The 15,299-nt window shown below is 46.8% G+C and overlaps 1 protein-coding gene across 2 annotated transcripts in view; it reads left to right on the plus strand.

The window, feature by feature from the left end:
- fgf13a (fibroblast growth factor 13a) overlaps window positions 1–15,299 on the plus strand; it is a 94,868-nt gene that overhangs the window by 50,001 nt on the left and 29,568 nt on the right. The window contains exon 1 of one of the 2 annotated variants that reach the window (XM_048230833.1): window positions 13,128–13,506. The exons of the other annotated variant lie outside the window; for it this stretch is intronic. Coding sequence (XP_048086790.1) covers window positions 13,470–13,506 — 37 coding nt within the window. The 5' untranslated portion in view covers window positions 13,128–13,469. Of the gene's footprint in view, window positions 1–13,127; window positions 13,507–15,299 lie in introns of those variants that run through there. 2 annotated transcript variants of the gene reach the window in all.

The following is a 15,299-nucleotide window of genomic DNA, read 5'->3' on the forward strand; positions in this document are numbered from 1 at the left end:
ATCTATCACACTCTTAACACATTTACTCTTTCTGCCTGGTTAGAGCACACACAATTTTAAGCTATTCTTTTGTGTGTGTGTGTGTGTGTGTGTGTGTGTGTGTGTGTGTGTGTGTGTGTGTGTGTGTGCGTGGAGAGTTGGTGCGTGTTGGATAGTAGGATCTCCCAGGGCAGTCTTCTTAGGTGAGTGCACAGGGAACTGAAACTCAGGCCAGATCTATCAGACACTTTCTAAATCAGAGTGACAAACACACCTCATCTCCGCACAAATGGACCCCGGGCCCTGAGAGAGCAGGACTGACCAACACAGGTGACAGTGAGAGTCAGCATCAGACTGCAGCGTGTGGACGATAACTGTTGGGCAAATCCCATGCCACTGGCCCGCACGCTACAAACCAATGGAGTGCAGAAGTAAACTTTTACAAAAACAATTTTGTTCGTTCACCTGTCACAAATAATCACATCAAGAAGGTGGTTTTATTGATGGCCACTAAGGGATAGCCAGTGGCATAGGCATGTGTGTCACAGACCCGAGATTACTATGGGATGTGAGAAGGGAGACAGGGGGGAGAAAGAGGTGCTGGCGTGTGTGTGTGTGTGTGTGTGTTTTGTAGCCAAGTCAGATTGGTAGACTGAGCTTGTTGACTGTCATTCACATGGACAAACAATCTGACCCTCACTCGACACAGAGAGAGGGAGGGAGAGAGAGACACTATGCTAAACTGGGAAGTGTAGTGTTGCCGAAGTCTACTGAGCCAGCACCTTAAATTGGCAGAACTGATCTCAGCTCAGTCTCGAGCTGCCCTTATCCTGCTTACCCGCCTCATTATGAGCGTCCACGTCTCCAGGATGCTTAATGAACACAAGCCTATTGAAACACGGCATCAGTGGAGGATAGAGCCCAGCAGCCTGGTGGCTGGGGGAATTTGTGTGTGCTTAGTAGCACCCAGCCCCTGGGCCTATTTGTGTGCTAGTTTTTGGGGCAGCGTTGGTTTAGGTGACGTCCCCTCATCGGGCTGTTTATGCCCTGGCCCGGGAGAAGCAGATCGGCTCTAATCGACCACTTCAGGCGCGCAATTGCCGCTGGGCTATTTTTAGCTAATCCTGGAGGCTTGGCTCCTCAGCGTGGCTGAACGGAGCGAGGGGAAGGAGAGGAGAGGAGAGGAGAGGGGAAGAGAGGAGAGGAGAGGGGAAGAGAGGAAAGGGGAGGAGAGGAGAGGGGAGGAGAGGAGAGGAGAGGGCTGTGTGCATGGGGCAAGGCAGGAAGTGGAGAGGAGGAGGAGGAAGGGGAGAGAAGGAAGGGTGGAAGGGGATGTGGTAAGATGCCTCACTCTGGGAGATGCTGACTCCAAACGCGAGCCATTAATCCCTGTCACCCGTCCCAATTGGATTCACTCCAGAGGTCCGCCAGCAGCTCGGGGGTGAGAGTGTACAGGATGTAGTGTACTTCAGCACAGTGCATTCACACATACATGTTCTCACACACACACATACACACACATAGACCTACACTTAGACCTTGTTCACACCAACCCAGGTAGTCTCTGATACAGAGATTTTTCTTTCTTCCTATTTTAAAAGAATTCCGTACACATGAGTAAGCAAAAACAGCTGTGGAAGGCTGTGAAAAACTTGTCAATCGAACAGATGGCAACATCAGCCAATCAGAAACCTGAAGAAAATGTAAACAAAGGAGTTTTTCCTGTCTACACATTAACACTGAAACCAGAGTTTGGGAAAACCTTCACCTTGGCCAGGTTTCTTTAAAAATAACTGTTTGCAGATATTCAGAATATCAGATATTCAGAAGTGCAGCCACACACGCGTAAAAGAAACCTCACTTGCACACATGCATACCATTTTTGTTTTTTCGTTCTCACTCTCTTTTCAAAGCTAGTTTCTACTCTAAGTATGGCTGTGTGTCTGCAGACAGCTTGAAGACAGGGAGCCAGCCCTGGCCCAGCCTGTGCGGTGATGGTGCAGCGGCACTCGTGTGTGATGAGTTATAGCTGATGAGGCCCTGCTGTGGTGGCGGCAGCGCTGGCTGTGCTGTTTGATGGTCCTGTAAATCTGGTGCAACATTTGGAAAGAGCCCAGACCGTTCCCCAGTTTATGAGAATACATTTACTGAGTGCTGTCGGCCAATTACACCATCATTTGTGGCAAGATCAATAGTTTAATTTGGCTCTCCCGACCACAGCTAGAGTCCTAGTTTTATTCATATACGTTTTATTATGAAAGTACTTTGTATGTGAGATATGTATTACATTTTATATAGAGATTAGATTAGAAGGACTATGTAAAGGTACTTTCTATAGATTGACTACATGAGTTTTATGGCATTAGGAGAAAACCTTTTTACAGTATGTTTGGTATCCTTAGTCCTCTCCCTTTTCAACGTATAATTTTGCTCCTCTTTCTTACCCCACCTCATATCGCTCTCTCTCTCTTTCACACACATACACACACACACACACACACACACATACTCATACACACACACACATACATACACACACACATATACTCATACACACACACATACACATACACACACACACACACACACATATACTCATACACACACACATACTCATGCACACACACACAGACACACACAGAGACGCACATGCACACGTTATTCCATGGAGCAGGATGTTGGTTTAGCCTGGTTATTGATGAATCACAGTCATCTCTGGAGTGAGCTGACTCATTTGTCAGAGCGCGACTGCTGCTGCTGCTGCTGGTGCTGCTGGTGCTGCCACAGTCAGCCGGCTCTCTCTATGTGTCATGGACCTGCGTCTGTGGCAGCACAGCCAGAGATGGATCAACTGCAACCAGCCCCTGAAAAACACAGGACAAATAAGCGAGAGACAGAGAGATGGAGAGAGAGAGAGATGGAGAGAAAGAAGGATGGAGGGGATTAAAGATGGAGCACGAGGAGTCTACCGCTTGTGTAGAAGGGCCACTCTTAGTGGCTTAACGAGGCTTCTACACTCCAAATCAGGAGTCATTACTGATACAGTGAGATGAAGATCCTTCATCACCTCACCCAATATACCCGTGGCTCTCCCCTTTCATTTCTCTTTTCATCTCTCTCTCTCTCTATCTCTCTGTCTCTTATTCTTTTCCTTTCTGTGACTCTCTCTGATTCCCTCTCTCTCTGGCTCCAGTCTGGAATAGCTGTTGCCCATTAAGCTCTGCAGGTGTGACATGGGCTGAAACGTCCGGCCAGCACCTCCATCTCCATAATCTCTGCCCCATTGCTTCTCTCTCGCTTCTCCTACATGGCCACAGTGAACATGTTCTTCTCTGTCTCTTCTGTAGTCTAAACTACACCCCCACACACACACACACACACACACACACATCTTCTTCCTCCTTCCTCCTCTACATCAGCATGCAGGCCACAGAGAAGGGGAAGTTATCATCAGCTAGGCAAATCAAATCTGTGGCCACAAGCGTGGGAATGAGTAAGCAACACACCGAGGGAGGAGAGGGAGGGAGAGAGAGAGGGAGAGAGAGAGGGAGGAGAGAGAGAGAGAGAGAGAGGGAGAGAGAGAGAGATTGGGGAGAAAAGAAAAAGTGCAGTGCCAAAGCTGACAGGTGCGAATGAGTGATCACTGTGCTCAGTCCAGGCCTAGAGGGCTGAGTCGACAAACACACACACACACATACACACACATGCATACATAAGAATGTGTGTATGTACGCAGACACACTCTCTCTCACTTTCTTTCCTCTTTCTTGTCCTGTCTCTCTGTCCCAAGCTCCCTCTCCCACACAGACACTGTGGATGCCCTTCATGCTCAATTCTGTCAGGAGATTCACAGCATCCGACCATATTTATTTGCTGTCTGATCGCCTGCTTGGGATGTGTGTGTGTGTGTGTGTGTATGTTTGTGTTTGGGAATGTGCCTCTTTGATGTGCCTTATCCTATTTGAAAAACAGCAAGGACTAAAAAAACATCAGCCTTTCACAGTCACACACACACACACACACACGCAGCACACACACACACACACACACACACACACACACACACATGCACACACACACACACACACACACACACACACACACACACACACACACACACACATACACACACACACACACACACACACACACACCCTAAGCAGGCATATTCAAACACAAATGCAGACACAGGGCCTTACATATAGCACAGCATTCAAATAGCCCATGGCACCATGTGTTATATGGGGTGTATGGCAACATCTCAATGCATCTAGACAGTTTACTGGCAGTGGGAGTCTGCTTTCCTTGGACAGCCAGGTCTGTCTGACCCACCTTTACAACCTGCCTGGACCCATTCAGTCTGTTTCTTGTCAATGCAGTTCTTAGATCTGTCTCTGTGATGAAGTTGAAATAGGTTGCTTAAGCATCATTTAAGTTTAGGGTTGAATATAATTGCTTTTTGTATGAAGTTGACATCACATTGCATAGTACTGCCTCTACCCATGCAAGGTATGAAAACACTGCGCATGCATTCATCTGTGGTGGTGTCACACTCTATAGAGAGAGAGATGGAAAGATGGGGAGATGAACAGAGAGAAGGAGAGATGGAGAGAGAGATGTATGTCGAGGATGATGTAATACTCCGCAACCCAGCAGCAGTCATCGGTGGCAGTCACATGCGCCGAGTGGTGATGTTGGTGCCTGATAATCGCCGGCGCTCCGGCTGACAAATTAACGGCTAATGTGCGCTCTCCTGGCATGATATCTCCCGCCGCAGAGGCCGCATCTCCCGCGCGTCTCGGTCCGAGATTACTGTAGAGGCAGGAGCAAAGGATTTGCACAGGGTGCCGATCTAGAAACGTGAAGCGCTGCTTATTTGCGACACCGTGGGCCTGTTAGATACATAGCGGCAAAAGAGTGGGCCGTGGGCAGCTCTTCCTCTAAATGGGATCAGATGGCTACTTCCGATCCAGAACAAGGCGCTGCCGGGGTTAAGGAAACCCAATCACAGTAATGCGACATGGCTGGAGAGGGGGTGGAGGGGTGACAGGTGGGGGTGGTATCGAGCCCATTTATCCTGTGTCATCCACAGGGCTCAGCAGCAGAGGCAGAAATAAATCCCTGAATCATGTCTGAGCTTAACCTCTTACTGGCAGAACCCGAGCCAAACTGAACCCCCGAGCGAGCTGCTTCTGGACACATCGGACCAAGCGGAGGGGGTTGGTGTCAAATGAGTCCCCTTTGGCCTTAGTAAAGATTCAAATGACTTAGTCCCGGTGCTCCAGGCTGCTATGCTCTTGTTTTTCATTCACTCTTATAAGGGCCTACGAAAGAATCATTCAGACTCACACTACCAGATGCTCTTTAAAATAGACACAGAGGTGGAAAGGGAGCACTTATCTAAAACAGCTTTTGCGTGAAATACAAGCCCCATAACCAGATTTAGCGGCACTTATATGTAACTCTCTCTTTCTCTCTCTCCGTTTGTTTCAACTTCTTTGTATTCCACGCGTCTGCGTCACCACCTGTCACTTAGTGCCGTAATTGTCAGTGCTTTTTCAAACATGTCTTGTCAGAGAGGCGTTGATAAAGAGAGTCTGTAAGATCTTTTGGAAGTGAGAGAGAGCATCAGTCACTTCTCTTCTGGGTGGAAATGAATCCCAGTTTCCATCAAGATGATGAGATGGGATGAGATGAGGGCTGGACAGATGACAGGTGACGTCCGGCAGGCAGATGAGGGCTGGCAAGGAGGTGAGACTCCCAGGACTCCCAGGAGCTCAGCTGGGGCGGCGTGACGCAGGGGCTAGAAGGTCAGACTCCTGCAGGCAGATGACACAGGGAGAGACTCACAGTAAAAATAGGGGGAATGAGGGACGTTTTCACCAAAGTGCGTCTGGAGTCGGTGTGAACCGTCTAAAAATATGCCAGCATAGATAGATAGATAGATAGAGACTTTATTGATCCCCAAGGGGAAACTCAAGCATGTTCTCAAAGGTAAATGTGTCTACAGTAATTCTGTTGTTTTTTCTTCCACATTGCAATATTCCACATCACAAGATGGCTGTTTTGAGTTCTGCGTCATTCTGCACCGTCCACTTCTCATCTGATGAGACTCACTCTGTCTCTCTGAGGACTGGCCTGAGGTCAGCTGCCAGCGCTTGGACGTGCCAGGCTCTCCGTGCCACGCTTACACACGGAGGGCAGTCAGGGACAGCGAGAGGCCAGACACCTTCAGAAAGCACCTGGAGGGCATCTGATGGGTGCACGTTGGGGGCAAACTGCCTTCAATCAGAGCGCTGCTTGTGCCCCATCACCCTGCACTATTCTATTTCCAGTGCCAGGAGAGAAGTTGATGTGATTTGTGCTATTTTCTGATGGTGTGGGAGAGCGGTTGCTACGCTTAGTTCTCTGCAGCCACATCAGCACAGGTGCCTGTGAATGAAACCGACAGGGCTGCCATTGGCCAGTGGGCTGAAAACGACAGGGCTGCCATTGGCCAGTGGGCTGCTTCGGAGGCGTCATTTTTCTCCTTCGCAACTTATAATAACAGACTTTAAAAGCACTGAAAATAGAATGTTCCTCTACTTTCATGGAGTCTTGCCTATTTGTTTCAGCTGATGGAATGCAGGGGATGAGAGATGCTGGCTCTTTATGATGCCTTCAGAATCACCTCAATGCTTCTAGTCCAGATACCTTTTGCATACTGCACCTTTAACAGCACTTAAATCACTTGCTGTTTCAGTGCGAATGATGTAGGCCCCATATCAGTTTTCCATCTCTTCGTTTCCTTCACTGGCCCTCTACTTCTCTCTCTCTCTCTCTCTCTCTCTCTCTCTCTCTCTCTCTCTCTCTCAATCTCTTACTCCCCCACTCTCCTCCATTGCCTCTTTAACAATACACACGGTAGTTGAGACCACCTCCATTTATACCAGTGTCTGACTGAATCTGAATGTAGGTCGGTCGGGCCACACGCTCAATGCCCAGCTCTCTCACTAAGTCTCTGCTGTGATGTGGATCGGAGCTGTGCATAAGTAATTCATGTTGAACGTCTGCAGATGGAGCAGGCGTTCATGATTATTGCAGACGCGGATCCTCACAGAGACTCCTCCACCGCACAATCAGAGCTCCTCACTCTCATCCACACGCCCCACCCCCACCCTCCCTTCACAGTCACCAGGCAGGAGGAACCTGCAGGGCCCACTCTGTTCAGGAAACGGGGAGGAGATCCTCCACATCTATCTAATGTCTGAAAAATACATGCCGCTGCTCCATTCACCTTGCTTTTCATGGATATTTTATGCTGCAGTTGCAGAGTGCTTCATGCATTCAAAGGTCTGAGGATTTGGGCTGGCGGGTAGGATTCTAGGCTATGTCAGTGAAACAGGGGCTGGTGAGGACAGAACTGTGTGGGGAGTAAACTTTAGGTGTTCTAAGGACAGACTGTTGCATCCATTGCTAGCATGTTTACTCCCATGTTTGAGGATTCAGCTTGAAGTCTGATGCAGGACTGCTTCTGGTTATGTGGATTACGTCTGCAGTGTGTATTGCTGGAGAGTTGAAGTGTTAGGTTAATGACTCAGAACAACTCTAACTCTTCTGTCCTCTGCTCTGTAGACATACTCACAATCACCATCAGTCAGGCAGAGTAATTATGTGCTTGTGTGTGCATGTGTGTGAGTGTGTGTGTGTGTGTGTGAGTGTGAGTGAGTGCAGGCGCATTGTGGCTCACCTTTCCTAAACTCTTAGCTCCCTTTTGGTCGAATCACGGCAAACTAGGGTAGAATCTCAGTGCAACCCAGAAACAGAAATAATCTGTGCTCACTGCATGCTGAAGTGCCTGGCTGGCCTCATTCAAAAGTTACACAAGTAGCAAAGTGGCTGCAAGAGAACTTCTCCTCGGCTCAGATGAGTCGCTGCAGGCTTGTCTAGGTTTACCTTGATAGATAAGCTTGTAAGTGACCGTTATTGACCACAGTTGGCCCTCAGAGCTGTCAACAGTCTCTTTTATCAGTAATCGGTGAAATACGATCTCCGTGACCTCCACTGACTTGCCAATCAAGACCTGCAGTAAAGACCCCCCATCCCATCCATCTCCGGTTTAATTTGACCTCAGTGTCATTGACTATACAGTAAAACACACAGCCAACTGTAATGCAAGTTCACTTCAATCATGGAATTCCATTGGTAATTCTGTGACAAATTAACACCCTGCCACAGATTCTGGTGAAGTGAGAACATAATGTAGCATATACTTCTATGATGAAGAGCTTTGAAGAGCTTGGCTTGGCTTTGCCAGAGATGGTGTAGCTGCATCCACAGGGAGAGTAAGAAAGAGAGAGAGACAGAGAGAGAGAAAGAGAGAGAGAGAGAGAGAGAGAGAGAGAGAGAGAGAGAGAGAGGGAGCAAGAGAGAGGGAGAGATGGCGTGTTAGCTTGGGACCTGCAGGGCTGATGCCTGTGTGCATAGGAGGCTCTTCTTGCTCTTTGTATCTTCCCCCTGCTGCCCCCTCAACATGGATCCTGGTCCATGTGCCTTCTTGTGCCTTTGAACCTTTTGTGTAGCTCCCACTAGGTCTACAGGTCCTTGGCAACTCTCTGCTCTCTGTGTTGCTTTCATCAGGATGCCATTACCCTGACCTGCCACTGCTGCCTCTGCTCAGGTTAGAGATTTGTCCTGCCTGCAGACCTCTTTGCCAAAAAGCAACAACTGTGCAAGGGATCATTCTAGCCGTTACTCTGTTGTCATTCTAACTGGGTAGCCCTGCGTTCAGTTCGACAGGAACGGTGTTCCTCTGTGTAGAACAGAAAAATGATGCTGTTATTGATTAGAGTTGTAGTCCTTTGAAATACAAACAGTTGTGTGCGTAGGGGCCTTGTTCGCAGTGCATTGATTAGTGCTCGACTCTCAACTTAGTCTTTAAACTAAGAAAATAACTGCTGGCGCTGATGACAAAGCCACTCGATCCTGTGTCTCCTCAGTGAGACTCCACGGTAATCCCACATGATGTTCTCCATGTGCTCCACTCCCTCTCCAAGTCTCCATAGCTCAGTGTCACTCTCCACCATTGTGGGGGCAGCTAAAGACTCGCCGCCTCTCTGGGCCCGGTAATGAGTGTGATCCTGAGCCATTATGATTCAATAAAGCACACCCTCACCTTAAGGTTGCCAGATCTGCAGCAGACCGCCACGGCTGCCGCGCTCCTAATTATGTTTGACAGGTGCGGAGCGGCTAAATGCTGTCGCCATTCTCCTGGGTGACAATAGTTGCTGTAATAGTATCTAATGTGTTGAACTGACTGGATTGTACACGGTGAAATACTCAACAGACATGGTGAAGGAGATATGACTAGAGTGGAGAAATATGGGAAGCTCTCTCGTCTGCATTGGCATGGTGTTACATCATTGTGTTTACGAACCATTACGCTCATACACCCCACCCCACCCCATCCCCATACCTGCAGTCTGTACCCTTGGATGATAAATCCAAGCACAACATGAATAGTATTACAAGGAAACAGGCTCTTCAGGGTTGTTGACTGTCATAGTGAATTGTCATTTCTGATAGTATAGTTCTGTTGCATCAGGGTTTACTGATATGAAATACCCTGGTCTTGATAATGTCAAAAATGCAATGTTCCCTTTGTCTCTCACTGCCACCTGTCTGGACTGTCTCTCGCTCCTTCTTTAACGCCAGGTTCACCTGTTCTCTACCTCCTCATCTCTCGCTCCTTCTTTAACGCCAGGTTCACCTGTTCTCTACCTCCTCATCTCTTCCTCCACCACGTCCTGTCCATTCTGGTGTCTGAGGACAGTACAGCGTGCCAGCCAGGGAGACAGAGGTCTCCATGTAATCTCCTGTACATTTTTCTGCACTGAGTGTGGGTTGAAAATGGGGTCCACACACACACACACACGCACACACATACACACACATACACACACACACACACATATGCACACACCCCTTTTTCCCATCCCCCCCGTCACACAATCACACGACTCTCCATGCACTCCCTCTCCCCACCTCTCCAGCATGCGTATAGGCAGTGTCGCCATGACAACGGCTGCAATTGTCATGGCACTGGCAGCTCACGGTCTGTTCTTCACTCAAGCAGCTTTGCTCCTAAACAGATGCTACGTGTCCTCTTGGAGGAACCAGCAGCAGTAGCTCTTGTGTTCACATCTCATTTCCATTCATTGATCATCGTTCTGTGCACTAGACCAGAATACATGAGAGCCACAGCTGCAGCTCTCAGAATGAGTGCTGTATTTATGAATGCGTTTGTTAGCACTCAATGCCCAATATAGTAGTCTAAAGTCATTGCTGACGGATATGAAATATCTGATTCCAAACCTGCATTGCTTTTGTGAATAAAACTATGGGTTTTTCATAGTAAAACAGCATTATATATTAATCAATATATATTAAACAGCAGTCAATAAATCTCCAAAGAGTAAAACAGTAATATATCAGAGGTCAAAGCATCGTCTCATGGAGCGCACTGCACCCACTTGAGATTCCTTTGTGCTCCAGTGTCTCCATCTAGTGGTCATACTCTGTAACAACACATAGGAGAGTGTAGCCGCAAATAGGGGATGATGTCATTGTTTCCTGGCACTCAAACATGAGGCAGGCAGCGTTTTGCTGCTACTCCAATGTTCACAGCTTGAGCAACACAGAGTAAGGGGACAGGCATGGCCATCTGTGGGCCTGTGTTTGTCAGCAGGGCTGGACAAAGCTCAGCAACAGTCTCAGACTGCAGAGAAGCTGCTGACCAAATACTCAACACCTTGATCAGCGATGCAGATTAAGACTCTATGACATGCTCTTAATGAAGGTTTGCCATAGACACAGTGTTTTTGACACAGTAACGGTGTCCTTGGCACCACACTCTGGACGTGTGTCAGTCCCTTGTATAGGTCCTGCTATGTCTGGGAAGTAGCCGAATGTTGCCAGAACGCCATAGGCTATGGAAAACTGCGCATAACACATCTACTGACAGCCAGTGCTGTATCAGGCACCGTGTGTTGCGTATGAAATAAAGCTGTGCTCTGGTGTGTTGGAGCACTGAGCTGACCACCTGATGTTTGTACTTAGGATCTTGTTCATGATATTAAATTAGCAAATTGATTTAGCCTAGTTTGCCTGTTTCATGACCGCATGCCAGCACAATGTGTCAGCACAGCAGTAGACACTGTAGTGAAAGCATGAGGTGTCATCATGGTGAAGGAAATAGTGTAGTCATGTTTTACCTCTAAAACCTCTTTGATGTTTTGTGATGCTCATCAGATGACCCCTGGATGGCACTGAGTCTTCGCCATGTATTAGTAAAAATACCTGCGGCCCCAGACTAGCCAGGGGCGGTGCTGTGTGAATGAGCTGCCCCTTAGTGGACTGTGAAAGTCGCCGCAGGCAGAGTTGCATGGCCGTGCCTGCCGGCCGACCCTGGGGCTGTCAGCGCGGGACACTTTGAAGCGGCTGGCATCGTTACCCCGCGGCCGGGCACCTTGTGGTGGCAGCAGTGGACAGGGATCCTGACAGCGCCGGGCAGCCGCTCTCCCTCCGCTTTAATTGGTTTCCACGACAAGGACCTTATGTGAGAGCAGAGAGCTGTGAGAGGGCCGAGCCAAGGTCAGACCAGGTGCTCCAGTCATCCCAGCCCCACCCCCACCCTCCTAGCCCGACTCCTCTGTCAGGGCCCAGGGGCCTCGGGTGTCCAGCACGGGCAGGAGAGCATTGACAGCAGTGGTGAGAGACAGGGTTACATGGCCAAGTCTGTGGACGCAGGGAGATTACACATTACACCCGCTGGGAGCCTGGGGCGAGAGTATATTACAGGATGTTCAAAGCTGGCTAAACCACACAGAGAGGTAGAGGTTGTGATAAAGATATGCATTTCAAACACTCACATAACAACACGAACGTTAATGTCCTAATTAGGTATAGCCAGTAACTCACTTTTTGAAACAATGTGCAATTTTTTCTAGAAGGTTTTTTGTATTTTAATAAATAGTTATCCTGCATTAGGCGATCACATTTCATATATTCAGAAATATGAATGTAGTAAGGTTTATTGAGTGAAACAGAATACATGTCAGTGTTTAGCCACGTGATATTGCCATCAGTGTCATTTCCTGTTTATGTATGCAAGCAATCAATGTCATACATCCGTTTTTGCTCATGTTATGCCTTTTAATGTAAGGCCATATTTATGTCGATCATGGATGAAGGACGACCTGCAGTTTTTTGTTTTTGTTTTCATTGTAAGGCTTAAGTTGTCTGAAAATAATGACACTATACAGCACATCCGTCGGCAGATTTTAAATGGCACATTTAGCACTGTATCAATTTGAATAATTGCAGCAAAATGACACAGAAACTTGTTTCGGGGCAGAAATCCTCTCCCCGCTGTGCCGTCATATTGACTCAGCGGGAGAAAAGTTTATGGCCTGTAATGCATTTATTCGATCGTAGAATAGCCGCAATGTCATGTATCAGCAATAGACGCGTAGGCCTATAGCAGTAATAGATGTCAAAACACCGGTCACTTGCCGCCATCTAGCGATCAACTCTGAAACATACAGTAGAAGGCTTGTTTTAGCCCAGGTGTTGATTTTCTGGTGATTAATTAGTGATCACCAGTGATTCTGGTGATTAAAAAGTGATTAATTAAAAACAAACATTACCAACTCCCCTTTCTCTCACGCTGTAGGCTATTGTTGCTTCAGACTGATTGGTTATTAGCCTATTCCTAAATATTTCTAAAACTTTCTCACTGTTGATCATTTAAGCAGAAAAACCTATTGAACATAGCATAACTAATCATTTGTGTTGAGGAAAAACAGAATTTACTTATTATGATGATTTAATGTCAACGGCAGATTTTTAGTGGCAATTGGGATATTAACTAGACTACTGCTGAACTTTCAACATGTAAATACTACAGAATACTTTGAGTGAAAATAAAGCCCTAATTTCTTGCTCTGGGGGGTTAAGAACAGAACCAGGCTGCGCTTACATTGATGTCTATTGTCATCCGTTGTAGTTTGATGCTTTTCAGATGAAAGTGGAAGGGCCGGCCTAACTGGTTTACTCGGCGCATTAAAGGATCAGTTTACAGCCCGTTTTTGTAATGTGAGAGGAAAATATGCCCCTGAGTAGGAAGTACAATTTCAGGGCTGGCTTTCGATTGCTTTCTTCCCAAGACCAAGAGCGCCGCAGTTTAGTCAACACACGCCCTATGTTTGCCGGATCAACAGAGCCTGGCCCCATGAATCTTTAATGGCCGTTTTAGTCATAATAGCGAATCACTAATGTCCGTTAATGATCTCAGAGTACAATCGGCCCCGCCTAGATGGCTGCTCATTCCTGCCTCTAAGGATACTTTAGATATGGTTCAAACTTAGTAGGATCTTCTTGTGCTCGCTAACTGCTCCGGGACTGTTTGAGATCTTCAGAACTGCTTTTGTCCATTTTCTTGTGTCGCAAAAATGACTATGAATTTTCCTCTGAGAAAATCTACATCAGGTAGGCAACTCTGATTTCCTCCAGTTTTTCATATGGCTGTTTTTGTTCTTTTGATCCTTTAAGATTTTATTAACATGTATTTTTAATATGATGCCGCATGTACAAAAATGCCGCAACTCACGAGTTAGCTGTGAATTTTACAGTGGAGCTGTCCAGGGTGCTGATGTTATTCTGTTGCAAGAGAAACAGGCCCGTTTCGACCTTCTTGACTTGTTATGGAACTTTATAGAGGCTTGGGGTAACATTTTTTCTATCATAAATGCAACATTGTATTAAGACTTTGCCTTCATTAGTCCAGTGATACAAAATAAAAACAGCTTGAGCAGATCCTATTTGACAATGTCAACCTTGTCCTCAATCCTCATTGTCCCGGTTGAAGAATGACGCGGTATTGGGCGTTCTTGACACTGCCTTCATGCCTGTTTTCCTGCAGTGAGTATTACATCAATTCGTTTCTTTTTTTTTATTATTATTTAACTTATTTCTGTATTTTTATGTATGCCTTGAAAGCTGGTGTCTATTAAGCTGTTGAACTATGCTGAATCAGTTAAGGAAAGTGTTCAGTAATATGATGCTGAGTAAACTAATCCATGGACTCACTTGCTTCAATGTCATATCAGTGAAGCAGATCACTCGGAGGTCAGAAAGTATCAAAAGGCATCTCTTCGCTGTGCCGCACAGATATCCCACTAATCCAGACTCGGTTGTAGTTTATCATCCCTTTGCATGAGCTGAGTGTGATCGTACAGTAGGTGGCACCACAGCTGAGCCTTTGTTCTCATTAATCACGCGGCTGGAGTATAGAGCACTGGAGAGGGAGGGAGGAAGGGGTGAGCACTTGGCAGTTGCCGATGGTAGGCTACAGACTTGAGCCCTGGTTATAGGGTGCGGTCTATCCGACTACTTTTGACGTTTGGTCTGATTTTGTAAGACAATGACTGCACGCAGAGCCTGCCACTACCCCTGGTCCATGATTAACCAAAATTATATTCATTTAATCAGTTAATTGACCAGTACAGTTAATTAGCATATCTTCTCAGTAGACTGAATAGGCTATTACATGCTGATAATGTGTGAAGAGATGACAGCACCTGTCATTGGTAGTTTTGTCCAATAAATCTGGTTTAGCGTTGTGATCTCTACAGTATCTGTACTCTGGCGGATCCTGCATAACGGCTCTCTTGGGTGTACAGTTATGTATTGCTATACCCATGTATAATGCATATTTTCAGTAGGCTATTATATATTTTACAGAGGACTATTGTCAAGGTTAACTTGTGATGTTAGTCGGGTCTGGTCGGAAGTAGCCTAATGTACTTCGCTGTGTGAGCGTGTCCTGTGTGATGGATATACCCACAGCAGAGACAGCGCATGAACATATGGGCGACGCATTTCTTATGTTGTAGCAGTATGGTCATCATTATCTCCTCCCTATAAGATGTTGTTCATTTTGAGAATGTTGTAAAGTGATTAACTATTTCCTCACACGTTTTCCTTCGCATCGCCTACGTTACTTTCAGCCCAATACTGTAGGACATTTCGCGCCATGCTATCAGTGAAGCTGTCAGAGTCTTTCGACTTTCTGCTTAATACCAGAGGATAGGTTTGTTTGGGTGTCTGCCACTCGCCTAGATCGAACTTTATAACAACGTTCTCCGCGGTTAGGTGAGGGCGTAAAGCCAGGTGCTCCCCAGTCCTACCTTTGGTCTGCAACCAGTGACATAACGGTCTAATAAAAAAAACTAAACGACTATAATTGGGGTGGGTGAGGGAAACGCGTCTGTTTCAAAGTG

The sequence above is a fragment of the Alosa alosa genome, chromosome 21, assembly GCF_017589495.1.
Source record: "Alosa alosa isolate M-15738 ecotype Scorff River chromosome 21, AALO_Geno_1.1, whole genome shotgun sequence".
NCBI classification, from domain to species: Eukaryota; Metazoa; Chordata; class Actinopteri; order Clupeiformes; family Clupeidae; genus Alosa; species Alosa alosa.